This window comes from Haliotis cracherodii, unplaced genomic scaffold, assembly GCF_022045235.1.
Source record: "Haliotis cracherodii isolate W230 unplaced genomic scaffold, xgHalCrac1.p SCAF_11, whole genome shotgun sequence".
In the NCBI taxonomy this organism is placed as follows: domain Eukaryota; kingdom Metazoa; phylum Mollusca; class Gastropoda; order Lepetellida; family Haliotidae; genus Haliotis; species Haliotis cracherodii.
In genome coordinates this window covers 44298296-44312371 of record NW_027266266.1, presented here as the reverse complement: position 1 = coordinate 44312371, position 14076 = coordinate 44298296, and the positions used below count along the sequence as shown (strand labels likewise).

The 14076-nt window shown below is 40.9% G+C and overlaps 1 protein-coding gene across 1 annotated transcript in view; it reads left to right on the top strand.

Annotated features, from left to right (window-relative positions):
• The window catches only part of LOC139456535 (huntingtin-interacting protein 1-like), a 90237-nt gene that overhangs the window by 37509 nt on the left and 38652 nt on the right, over window positions 1-14076 (top strand). Inside the window, exons 4-11 of the mRNA XM_071238304.1 lie at window positions 2489-2545; window positions 7904-7984; window positions 8638-8714; window positions 9074-9135; window positions 9317-9457; window positions 10230-10287; window positions 10926-11001; window positions 12009-12155. Of these exons, the coding sequence (XP_071094405.1) occupies window positions 2489-2545; window positions 7904-7984; window positions 8638-8714; window positions 9074-9135; window positions 9317-9457; window positions 10230-10287; window positions 10926-11001; window positions 12009-12155 (699 nt within the window). The remainder of the gene's footprint in view (window positions 1-2488; window positions 2546-7903; window positions 7985-8637; window positions 8715-9073; window positions 9136-9316; window positions 9458-10229; window positions 10288-10925; window positions 11002-12008; window positions 12156-14076) is intronic.

The following is a 14076-nucleotide window of genomic DNA, read 5'->3' as shown; positions in this document are numbered from 1 at the left end:
GTTGGATTCACCAAACTGGTAAATGTCCACTTCTTTGGGCCTAGGTGTTCCAACTCAATGTGCAGAGTTGCTTCCCTTTGCTGTGTCAGGATCACCTTATCCTTGGCTCTTTTGTCATCACTAGTATCAGTTGGTTTCATCAAATGGCAATATCTGTAACTTGCTTTCATTTTGGCGTAAATCCTCTTAAATCTAAGTAAACGTACTGTTATTTAGGTGAAAAAAAACATTCAAAAATTGTTTTACACCCCAACTCTCTCACTCACTCATGATGCACATCCATGTATGAAGCCTGCCCAAACTGTGCCCTCTCCTCCCCGTACCCAACAGGGATGAAGAGTTTTATCTGTTCATTGAAAAGTGAAGGATGTTGAAGGTCAGATTGAGACAACAAACCTTGGCTCCACGTGTCTGTTGGTGGAGTGTTCTCTACCAGGAAATAGTCGAGCAGGAATAGATGTGATGTACCACGCACTTCCTAACATGGCCAACTTGAACCACTCAGCTGCCACTGTACAGTGACATGTGCAGGCCTGGACTGAGCTGTAGAGGATGATGGTGGTCAATACTTAAAGGGCCACGGTCACTTGGAGGGAAATTTGGAAATTTGATTTGAAGGTTTGATGATTCAAATAAAAGGGCACTGGAACAATACTTGTGGTATTGTATTTACAAAGAAGAATAATGATGTGTCAGTGTTTCTTTGCACTCCTATGGTGGCTGTAGGATCCTGTGTGATATCACACCATTGGGTTGCAGAGGCAGAAAAGGTCCCATCTACCATAAGGCTCCCAGGCTGCGTTAGAAATCTGTTTTTCTTGAATCTAGTCCGAAGGACTTGTGTAAACCTAATTGCACTTGTCCTAATTGCACTTTGTAGCTATCCCTACTTGAACACAACACAATGTTTTACAGAATAGGTTTCCAGTGGCCCCAAGCCTGTCCAGAATAGGTTCCCAGTATCCACAAGCCTTTCCCAGTACCCCAAGTCTGACCCAGTACCCCCAAGCCTGACCCAGTACCCCCAAGCCTGTCCCAGTACCCCCAAGTCTGTCCCAGTACCCCCAAGTCTGACCCAGTACCCCCAAGTCTGACCCAGTACCCCCAAGTCTGTCCCAGTACCCCCAAGTCTGTCGCAAGATTCAAATGATGATTGTGTGGATGCAATGTGCATGTGAATTGTTCATGCTATCAACCACTAATTTGCTGGCCCTGACTTGGTGATTATTAACAGATCTCCATGTGAGGGCTTGAATATTGCTGTATCCGGCATATTGCACCGCGTCTGATAGACATTGTAACAGTCATAATGGCACAGTTAAAATATATGCCAGAAGGGCATAGAAAACATGATGTTGACAATATTATCAATCCCACTGAAAGGGCGAAGGGGCTAACTTTAAAGATATTTCAACTTATCATTATCTAGCCTTCTTGAAATGACAATAATGACAATAAGCTTGGTAGGTATCCAGTATAGTGATGAAGACATGGTGTTATAGAAAGAGAGTGTTCATTTAAATGTTTGCAGAAGTGGGCAAGCCATTGTTCCGTACTGGGTCAAGTATTGGGTTAAATATCATTCACACGGCAAAGTAGGGTCACATTCACGGAGGAGTTTTTTCATTTACTCCCATGTGTTTGTCATTGGTGGTTTTCAGAACTTGATGTTCACATGATACAGGCACGTTTATATATTTAACTACACTAGAGCACAAGTTGTCTGGTTGTAATAAAGATTTCTCGAGTTGGAGGTTCATGAAACGGCTCATTGATGAGAATGATGCTTATTCCAAACTTGTATCTTATTACAACTGGCTCAAAACCATTTGGTTGCTTGTATAAATGTAATAGGATACAATGAAACCTGTGAAGATCCGGGGTAGAATAGGTCTTCAGCAACCCATGCTTGCCGTAAAAGGTGACTATGCTTGTCATAAGAAGACGACTAACAAGATCGGGTGGTCATGCTCGCTGACTTTGTTGATGCATGTCATCGATCCCAATTGCATGGATCGATGCTCATCATATCAATCGCTGGATTGTCTGGTCCAGACTTGATTATTTACAGACCGCCGTCTTATAGCTGGAACATTGCTGAGTGTGGCGTTAAACAACAAACTAAGCAATGATGTTTTATATTATGATTATGCTTGTTGATGCTGAAATGTTTTGAGATGATGATAAGGAGTAAGTGATAAAGTGAATGTGGTGACTGTGGTTTCAAATGATGTTGATGATGATGATGAGTGAGTGGGTATGGTTTTGCGCCCCTTTCAGCAATATTCCAGCATTATCGCTGTGGGGGACACCAGAAATGGGCTTCACACAATGTGTGCATGTGGGAAATGGAGCCCGGAACTTCAGTGACGAGTGTGCGCTTTAACCACTAGGCTACCTCACCACCCCTGATGATGATGATGATGATGATGATGATGATGATGATGATACATGAAGATTATTCAGAGTGTTCATGTTATATTTGCAGGTCATTATTGATTCCATGAAGTACAGGAGTCACCTCACAGACCTGGGAAAGCTATGGGTAAGTATTGCCCAGGACTCTGTCAGTACATGATGCTTGTCATGGGGATTGGGTGGCCACAATGGCTGCCTAGTGCGGACAGTGCATGGTGACTTCATGGTCATGATCAACCAGTGGTATGCCTGCTCAAGCCCTGAACACACACTGCAGCACCCTGTGATAAAACTGTAATGCTTGTGTTCGTTCTTGAGCCTTGGAACATCTATCTCCATTACGGCTAAAGAATATCTATGTGTGGTAATTGGTCATGTTGTTTGCAATGTGAAAAGAACCTGTAATTGTTAACACCAACACAGTTAGAATGCATCAGTGCTCATTTCTCAGCATGTCAAGTCCCTAGGTTGTGTAGGGTCTAATTTGAGATTGGTATATTTTTGTCGACTAGAGTTCAGCACCCCACATTTTATTTATGATCACTTAACATGAAATCCTTTGGAAAGTTACTTTATGTTCTGTCTGGCTGTCTTTGATAATTTGTCCAGTGGGTATTTTCCTTACACTAGCCATCTATAATTCATCAATACACCCACGTCCTGTGGGACAAGGCACTACATTTATGCTGAGCACAGTGTTTCTAGCCTATTGAAGTAATACTTGTTCCTGTCATAACATTTCCCACAGGAATCAGTCTTTCTGGTACATTCTCAGCTTCCTAGCAGAAAAAAAGTATTTCCCCAACGACTTGTTCCAATGTAGAAAGAACCTGTATTGATTCTTGTGCTGTGATACTATCATTGGACAGACTAACTGCCTTGTAAAAGGATCTACATTTTCTCCTTGCTGTGTGAATGGAACTAGTTGTCAGGGAATATGTATTTTGGGGCCATTGAATCCAGTGTTAGCTCATTTATTGGACATTTTGATCACACCATCACTGCCAAACATTGTTGATGTGCAATTTGCTGTAAAGACTTGATGTGTTTATGGGACTGAATGAGTTGTATGATCATCATTTTCTGATGGAAAAAGTATACCTTTGGCATATGTCATTAGAAAAAGATAATGTCTTAACACAAAAGATAAACCTCTGAAGATCCGGGTTAGAATAGGTCTTCAGCAACCCATGCTGAATAAGTGGTGACTATCTTTGTCGTAAGAGGCAACTAACGGGATCGGGTGGTCAGGCTTGATGACTTGGTTTATGCATGTCATCGTATCCAAATTGCGTAGATCGATGCTCATGATGTCAATCGCTGGATTATCTGGTCCAGACTTGATTATTTACAGACCGCTGTCATAAAGCTGAAAGTTTGGTTAGTGCTGTGTTAAACAACAAACAAACAAACAAACTAATTACACAAATGATGCCGTATGATAATAGCCCTTTTTGACACACGAGTTCCAGGAGGAAGACTTTAGAATTGGTTATGAAAGCTATCAGAGGTACTCCAGCGGTAGAAATTTTAAGTCCACAAGTCCTTATAATGATAACATATAGCAAAGTCTTTTAAAATGGCAAATTTCTACTTGTCCTTATGACACCTTAACCATTGGGCAGTTTGGCAAGGACTACAGGACTAGTGTAGGGTTGGGACGAGTCCAAATTTACTACCCGGGTACCCACCCCACTATTACCCGACCCTATACGGGTCTGACCGTAGCCGTTTGACCGTTACCCTGGCATGATATATTTAGATACTCATAGAAAACGATCTAGCCACGCATACATTGAAGTTGACTGAAGTTTTATCTCTATTCAAACATATAAAGTCAGAAGGAATTGGTGTATAGTCAGAAGGAAATTCTAACACTAGTCACTTATAGTGTAACCGTTGAAGTTCCAGATTATTGTTGCCATTAAACAATATACCACGTGACTAACCACGGGTCTGGGTAGTACTGTTCCTACTCAGGAACCACCCGACCCGAGTACCCAAACTACCCGTCCCAGCCCTAGACTAGTGCCATATTCTAACACTGTACTCACGTGTAAGAAAATTTGATTTTTTACATTACATTTATTCTACATAGCTAGTCTGTTTGAATTGATAGGATCTACATGTATAGCTTAAACAACACATCATCTTGTGTACAATTCCTGTGGTACAAGACAATGATAGGACTTAGAAACATGAAGAACAAATAAATGTTCATTCATTGTACCAGTAAGCACATCAAGGACCAGAAGGTAAGTTTCATGAAGCTATTGATCATTACTTCCACCCGTCCACTGAGCTCTCAGATTGAAATAGGAATATGTATAAAAAGAAAACTAATTTGTGTGGCATTATGTGACATGTAGTTGCTACAATTTAGATGAGACACAAACCTGTGACTGGGGGTTCAAATCCAGTATTTGCACTGATGTTTCTAGGTTTGTCTGATCCACACTTGTGCTTATGGTTTCACCAAGGACTAAGACCTAACTCGAGCTTTTTTCCAAAGCTAACAAGCTGTGATATAACTGAAATACTTTAATTGAAGTTATGTTTGCACGATCTTCAGTATGTTAAGTAAGAATTCACCATTGTATATAAGGTAGGAGTGTTATAACATTGATGTGGAAGTCAGCAGTTGGACAGAGTGACGTTAAAGCAACTCCCTCACGTTGTTTGAAATGCTTACATTATAAGGAAATGACTCAGTGAGTGAAAACCCCATGTGTATACTCTGAGAAAACCCGCCAACTATATCGAGTGGAATAACACGAATAGCAGGGTGAAGACCTGGCCTGATACAGCCATGCTGGAGACGAGACAGCTGTGTGAACAGGTTGATATGTGTGTTCCTGTTCGACACATGTACTGTATTACTATTATACAGAGTTTGGGGGACACTGTTGACCCGGATATTCGCTGTTGACAGTTGCTTCCCTTAGCATGGCCAGGATCCGCTGTCATCTACATCATCTGCAGCTTTTCACAACCCCGAAACTGCAATATGTAACATTGTTTCATTTTCTCCCCCAATTCATTGCTGACACCTTGGTAGTGTTGGGAACTATTACAAAATACTTGTAATTTTGATTTACTCTTTCAGGTTAAATAATCAAAATAAATGGAAATGACACAAAAATCCAACATCAATACATCAATGTACATGCAAAATGAGTGAGTGGTTTGGAAATAAAAACTTTTAAAATATGTTCGCTACATTTCTGTAGCAAAGAACCCTGTCATTGCTTATGTAGAATAAGGCTAATGGCTGTACAGCTGGACACGATGGTTTAAATCAAGCAAGGCCACGGTTTATTTCAGACTAGAAGTTTGTGTGACATAAATTGAATTTGGAAGAATATGAGTGCAAGTTGTCCTGGATTGTCACCAGTCTCAGGGGCGCAGATGGCCCAGTCACCGAAGGTGCCACAATTTGCTGTACAATCAGAGTTGAATTCCTTTGGTATGCCATAAACCTGTATGATCATGGGTTCAAATTCCAGATTCACACTGATTTTGTCAGCAGCATAGCTGCGCAACATTAAGGACCTGCATCACTTTCCTCCCACAACAAGCTGCCACGCAGTTAGGTCACTGAAATACTGCTCAAAACATGGTTAAGCCAAACTCACTACTCTTCTGGAGAATGGCTTATGTGCACGTGATGTTCAACAGTAGCCACTCACTAGTCTCAGGATTAGTGGCCATGTCTGATCCTGCTTTGGACATACTCTTCTGTAGAATGGGTTATGCCCAGGTGGTGTTCAACAGTAGTCACTCACTAGTCTCAGGATTAGTGGCCATGTCTGATCCTGCTTTGGACATACTCTTCTGTAGAATGGGTTATGCCCAGGTGGTGTTCAACAGTAGTCACTCACTAGTCTCAGGATTAGTGGCCATGTCTGATCCTGCTTTGGACATACTCTTCTGTAGAATGGGTTATGCCCAGGTGGTGTTCAACAGTAGTCACTCACTAGTCTCAGGATTAGTGGCCATGTCTGATCCTGCTTTGGACATACTCTTCTGCAGAATGGGTTATGCCCAAGTGGTGTTCAACAGTAGCCACTCACTAGGCTCAGGATTAGTGGCCATTTCTGATCCTGCTTTGGATGTACTCTTCTGTAGAATGGGTTATGCCCAGGTGATGTTCAACAGTAGTCACTCACTAGTCTCAGGATTAGTGGCCATGTCTGATCCTGCTTTGGACATACTCTTCTGTAGAATGGGTTATGCCCAGGTGATGTTCAACAGTAGTCACTCACTAGTCTCAGGATAAGAGGCCATGTCTGATCCTGCTTTGGGCATACTCTTCTGCAGAATTGCTTGAAAGCAAGTTGACCAGTGAAGATCGGGTGTAGAATAGGTCTTCAGCAACCCATGCTTGCCGTAAAAGGCGACTAGTGGGATCGGGTGGTCAGGCTCACTGACTTGGTTGATGCATGTCATCGATGCCAATCGCGTGGATCGATGCTCATGATATCAATCACTGGATATTGCTGGAATATCTCTGAGTGTGGGGTTAAACAACACACAAACCAAATGTAAGCAAATGGTGTTCAGCAGTTATCACAAGTTATGTCAAGCACAGTAGATCAGGAAATACATGTTACATGATAGAGATGTCGATGGTTGGAGTTATCTACATAACGTATGTGAGGAATTTGGCCCCTCTGATTTGAGGTATTGGGTTCCATGCTAGTTAGTGGTAATGTGTGATACAGATTTCTATCTACATGATTCAGTGGTTAAGAGGGATGGAAGCTGTGAAATGGCTGTTTTCTCTTTTAGATTTTCTCATTAATATGTGAAAGAGTAGGTACTTGTGACACAGAACCATCAGGCTGGCAGCTCTAGTCTGCATAGTGAGAGCTTGAGTAGAAAGTGTAATTAACTAATTAGATGGCAGTAGACTTGATAGTTCAAGGTAACTCAGGGGTCACATTGTTAGTTAGTCATGGGAGGGATCTCAATGGGTTGGTCTCTTTGGCTGTTTTTGGACAGCATACCGTGTGTGGAATATTTATTTCATCAGCACTAGCCACATATTTCACTAGCCAATTGCATATTTAAGTAGCCATTTTTTTTACCGTGCCACCAAATACAAGAAATTGGTTAGCAGCTGAGTGAGGGAAAAGTTATTTCAAGCTTCAGCATGGTTAAGACCAGTCAATATCAAACAGGTTTCTGTCAGAACTAGAGCTGAACAATGAGAGGTGTTTGTTTGTCTTTTTGTTGTTTTTTAAATTGGTCTTATTTCTCAAGAGAATATTTCCTATTTGAGGTAGGGTATGAGGTCTAAATATAGCTCACTAGGTAGAAAATTAAGCTAGCCAGTTGGGCTCATGACATCAATTCTTTTTCACTTGCTGGAAAGAAAAGCAAGTAGCTACGGGGTAGAGGGCAGGCAATTATTTCACATATTGAGCATATGCATTCAATTAAATCTATTCCAATGAACATGATGAATGTGTCTCCCTTCCAGGGTCATCTGAAGGAGGGATATGGCAAACTGATAGCATCGTACTGTAAGCTGCTGAAGCAGAAGCTAGCCTTCCACAGGAAGGTAAGAAACAGATTAGCTGCTACAAACTGACCTGCAGGTACAGGCTGCACCCAGTACCCTATTGTTTTGTAAGCTGCTGAAGCAGAAGTTAGCCTTCCACAGGAAGGTAAGAAACAGATCAGCTGCTACAAACTGACCTGCAGGTACAGGCTGCACCCAGTACCCTATTGTTCTGTAAGATGCAACTGAAACTAGTATTACATGGTTAAAATGTGGGATGAGTGTGGTTTTGTAAGGTTTAAAGCAACCTATGTTTATCATGCAATGTGACTTTTATTAGGATCTAAACCATGAAGATCCGGGTTAGAATTGATTTTCTGCCACTCATGCTTGTAAGAGGCGACTGATGGCATCGAGTGGTGACTTGGTTGGTGCATGTCACTGTATCCAATTTGCATAGATCGATGCTCATGATGTCAATCACTGGAGTGTCTGGTCCAGACTCTATTATTTATAGACCACCTTCATCTAGCTGGGATATTACTGAGTGCACGATAAACATCATACAAACCAACAACAAAGTAAATGGAACTGGTGATCAGACTCGCTCGCACTCTCTCTCACTCACTCGCTCGCTCACTCGCTCGCTCGCTAGCATGTATATTGTGTTCTAAAGCAAAATGTTCAGCTGTCTTTGATTTGTTTTCTTTCAGTTTCCCCGAATTCCAGGAAACATGATGATGTCCGATGAAACTTTCAACAAAATTTGTGGATCCGATGTGAACAGCTAGTACGTATAATTATTCTGATATGATTCCATATTCATCAGGGTTCTTCATTTTCATTTATCAGTAAACTATATATCACAATTAAAAAATGCACTTTAATTATTAAAGTCTGATGATAAATGAGTCCCAAGGTCATCTCCTTCAGCAAGTTGAGGGTTGTGGGAGTGGTATGTTTTATCAAATACATTGTTCACTTTCTGACATTTAACTGATATACAGTCATGGGATGTTCAGTGTTTTCTTTGAAAAATTCTCTGTAGCAGTGACCACAATGTAAAATGTATTTAATAGACTGATTGCCGAAATACCTCAACATGAAATATTTGGCCTCAGGGACAGTAGCGTCTTCTGAATGTTTCAGCTTTGAGTTCTCCATCGACATGCTGGATTACCTGGACGAGATTCTCAGCTTCCAGCAAGCAGGTAACAACTGGAAGGGGGACAAATACCAGGATAATAACGAGGACGATAAACCGTTATCACTGTTCAGATATTTCAAACAAAACTAAGGCAAAGTTTTATTAATGAAGGCAAATATGAATTTTAAAACCTAATCCTACTGCTTCTATTGTAAGTTTGTATGTTTTTTTCTTTCTTTACTTAGTGTTTGGTTCACTGGACATGTCCCGGGCCAACTCCATGACGACATCGGGACAGTGCCGCCTCGCTCCCCTCATCCTGTGCATCCTTGACTCATGCCAGCTGTATGACTACCTGGTCAAGTCTCTCTTCCGACTTCATTCTAGTGAGTGACACCAGCATCCACACAAGTTTAAGGATGACTGAGGCTAATTGTGGTTATCACTACGTAACTCATGCGTCTAACAGAGATTTTTCTCAAAAGAGTTTCTGGGCCCAAATAGGTGTCCATATGGGTTGGTCGTAAGAGAAGCCTATTTGAGCAGGGGGTGGTTACAGTGTGGGACGACCCGTGAAGATCCGGGGTAGAATAGGTCTTAAGCAACCCATGCTTGTCGTAAAAGGCTTCTAATGGGAAAAGGGTGGTCAGTCTCGCTAACTTGGTTGATGCATGTCATCCTATTCCAATTACTTGGATCGATGCTCATTATGTCAATCACTGGATTGTCTGGTCCAGAATCGATTATTTACAGACTGCCATCATATAGTTATAATATTGCTGTGGGCAGCATTAAACAAACAAATAAACAAACAAATAAACAAACAAACAAAGCATGACCTGGCCTGCAAAAGGAAAATCAGTTGTCAGGTCTTGACCTGTTTTAGGGGTTATTGTAGGTCACGAAGACCCAGTTGTCTGAGGTGCTACAATTCCCAGTCTATACATGCAACCCTTAGGCATGCCAGTAGCTTAGGTTTGTTGGTTGGATTTGCAGATAGACCTAATTATGGTTATTGGTTTGTTCACCTTACCTTTGTTTGTGGGTTTCACCATGGTGGAAATGGTGGGAGACATGTGTTGGGCTTACCTCCCACATTCAGCCAATAATATTGCTGAAATACTGTTATACAACTGACTCACACCCCTCCTGTTGCAGGTCTGACACCCGACACACTCTCAGGTCACCGGGAGAGATTCCTCAAGGGTTACAAGAGGTAGGTTACAAATGGCCCCTGTGGGGATTGCAGGTTAGAATTGCTACCCAGAAACCTGTGCCAATAGTAAGAGGCAACCAAATGGTCTGGGCCCACTTGCACAGGGCGGTCTTGGCGCTACGACTATTGGAGGCCTATGTTAAAGAACTGGAGATACGATCATCTTTGTTATGTCAGTGTTATTTGCCATAGCCCCTGTGGGGATTCCAGGTTAGAATTGCTACCCAGAAACCTTTGCTGATTGTAAGAGGCTCAATGGATCAGGTGGTCAGGCTTTGTGACTTGGTTGCTTGACTCAGATTGAGATTGACCAGTTGGTTACTATGTAGGAAATAAATAATTTGATTGGTCACTTTGGGTTGGTCATTTTAGTCATTAATTATTTGTGCAGAATTAGTTACCTCTGTCGATGTTATATGATAAAGCATTCAGAACTGTTGAAATAGTTCATAATAACTGTCTGTATGGTATGTCCTACTGCAGTTTCAGTTTCATATTAAATAGTATACGAAAAACTACTAGCACTGTTACTGTCATAACAATTTTTGTGGATATACATTTGTGGTTCAAATCTAATCTTAGATGTACATGTACTAATAAATTTGTAGGATTCTCACTGTGAATAATTGGTGTTTCAGGCTAAAACAGTTCTACCACAGCAGTGCCACACTTCAGTATTTCAAGAATCTAGTCCAGGTCCCCGCATTGCCGGAGGTGAGACATTGGGTGTCATGGGGGAATAGGGGTTTGAGATGCTGGGCATGTATGGAGCAACTACCAGGGAATCTTGGATGAATCCCTAGGAAATGTTCTTCAAAAAGCTCTTGACCTATCTAATGTCAGACATTTGTCTTGGTATCCTGACATCTCTGTCTACTGGTGTATTCTGATGTATATCATCCAAACTGGCTTCCACAGTAGATATCTCTTGGGTGAGATCAAGTGATCATCTCCTTGGAAATATCGCTTTAGTGAAATTGCATCACAATGCTTTGCTGACCATTGTGACATCATCAGGTACCATGACATCACAGTCAAATGACATCACTTATCTCTCTGCGGCTGAAGCTGCTTAGCTATACTATTTACACTCAAGGCCCTTGATATTACTGTTTACAAACAAACATTTGGAATGATAATTTTGGATGATAAATAGAATTTCACCTTCATGTCTTCCAAGCTCTGTAAACTTTGGATATTTGTAACTTTCAACTCGTCTTGATATATTTGATTTCAGAAGACACTTGGATGACATTGTCTATATATTTCCAACTTGTATATAATGAGCACGCCACCCTTAGGAGTTCAGTTTTTGGTTGAAAAACAGATTGTGTACTGACTTGTGCACAGTGCTCAGTCAAAACCTTCCTGGTTGAGCTTCAGGTGGATTTCTGGCCAAAGCAAACACACATCAGTGTTGCTGAAAGCTTTCTGATAAAAGATTTTTTTGACAGGCAATTTCCTGTTTCACTAGGTTTTCATGAAAGCAGTAACAAATGTTAATGTGAAGGATTTACTTATACAAATAGCATGGAAATAGAAACGACCTTGACCTTTGACCTTTATGCACATGCTCAATGAGTGATTCAGAAAACCATACCTGATTTTATTACTCTATTAATTTGATACGCGATGATCAGAAGAATAAATTCACTCACTGATAATATTTTCTTGACCCTGATGCTTTCTCTCTGAAAATAATTTCTTGGTTGCATTTTCAGGAACCACCCAACTTCTTGATAGCCTCTGACATCAGTAAGCATGTGAAGCCTGTAGCAGTGGTGCCATCAGAACCAGAGCCGGAACCGGAACCAGAGCTTGACACCCCCGAGGTGGAATCAGTGGGCAACCTCATAGACACAACGGAGGTAACAGCTTTGCAGCTTCATGCAAGAAAAGTTTATTAAAAGTGACCATAAGGCTTAAAAAATATAAAAGAATTGGTTCTCAGGCAATGGCTTTTGAAAATATGGCGTACAATCAACCTGATGAATAAATACTGGAGTACAGTATTTGACTATCGTTGGTCTTGGAATATTTAAGGATTTAAAAAAATAATAATTTAAAATGGAAATAAAAATGAAACATACGGCAAACTTTATGATGATACGGGCGGTGCCTGAAAACCAAGATATTTTTTTTAAAGCTTAAAAGCTTCTGATTTGAATTGCCTCACTGGAAAACATTTCATTTTTAATAAACTAACAAATCTATTGATTATTGCCTAATGAGACGTGTAGCAGTGCCTGTGTGATGGAATATCCTTACATGTTAATCAATGTTTGCCCCGTGTGGACCCGGGGTAGAATGTGTCCCCGGCACCTCATTTCTGGTTGTAAAAGGCTAATATTTGGGGAGCTGGGGGATCCGCGTCATTGATCCTAGCATTCTTTGCTGCTTCAGGAGGTGACTTAAAGGAATAGGGTGGTCAGGCTCTGTGATTGTGCGTCATCGTACCCTAAAGACACGGATCGATGCTCACGATATGAATTACTGGAGTGTCTTGTGCAGCCTTGATTATTTACAGGCCACCATCATGTAGCTGGAATATTGCTGAGTGTGGCGTTCAACAGGAAACATACCATATGCAGTCAAACACTGTTGTGTCAAAGTTGATTGGACTATTTTGAGTTATCCAAGGTTCGACACAACCGATAATGATAATTATAAGGAATACATAGAGACGAAGTGTTTACTTCGAGACAACCACAAGTTCCACATATCAACGTTCCACACAACAGTGTTTCACAGTAATTTATATCATTCTGTGTTGATAACTATAGAAGAGTTACCATGTTAGGATTTTAGGATGCTTGATTTGATCTGTATGTGATTGTAGTTTTAGTAGTTGTGTCTAGACAGAAGATAAGAAGTAGGTCTTTATTTACCAAGTAGCTGTAGTTGGAATGTGCTGACAAGTCTGCATGTCATACCTGCTACTGACATCTATGCATAAAGGAAGAGCTGTTCTCTTTTTAAAAAGACTAACAGAAATATTAATTTAACAGTTACACTAATAATTGACAAATTTTGCCATGTTTAACTCTAACTGTTTGTGATTTTATCAACATGTTCATGAAAAGTATCTGTAGAAATCTCAGTTCAAATAACAGTCACTACTGATTTTCACAAGCACAATGCATGTGGTTGCTAGACTCTATAGTATCCATCCTCATTTCTCCAGTGTCATTTCTCCATTCTATTGATAGATATCGTGGACCCATTGCCACCACAGCTTCTTGTCAGTGATGCCATCGTCTCTCCTATTACACAGGGGCGATCGGGTAGCCTAGTGGTTAAAGTGTTTGCTCATCACGCTGAAGACCCGGGTTCGATTCCCGACATGGGTACAATATGTGAAGCCCATTTCTGGTGTTCCCCGTCGTGATATTGCTGGCATTTTGCTAAAAGCGATGTAAAACCACACTCACTCACTCACATCTATAACGCAGAATTTCTCTTGCTCATGATCTTAAAATCAACAACCAATCAACATGCCTCTTCAAAATATATGTCAACAATAATAACTTCACCAACTGCTTGTTTACTTATTAATATTCAACAGATTATAGACAACAATATGAAGTCTCAGTGTTAAGCACAATAATGCAAAACAAGCCCTGTCCTTCTCTTATCAACCATTTGGGAAACAGTAGTCTGTTAATGAAGCATGGCACTTTTTCTTTGGTTTGTGGAAACACACATGCAACAACAGTTGGTTGTTGAGCCAATCAAATGGGATGAAGTCCACTGCCATTTTATGTTGGCATAGATCTACATTCAAAATTG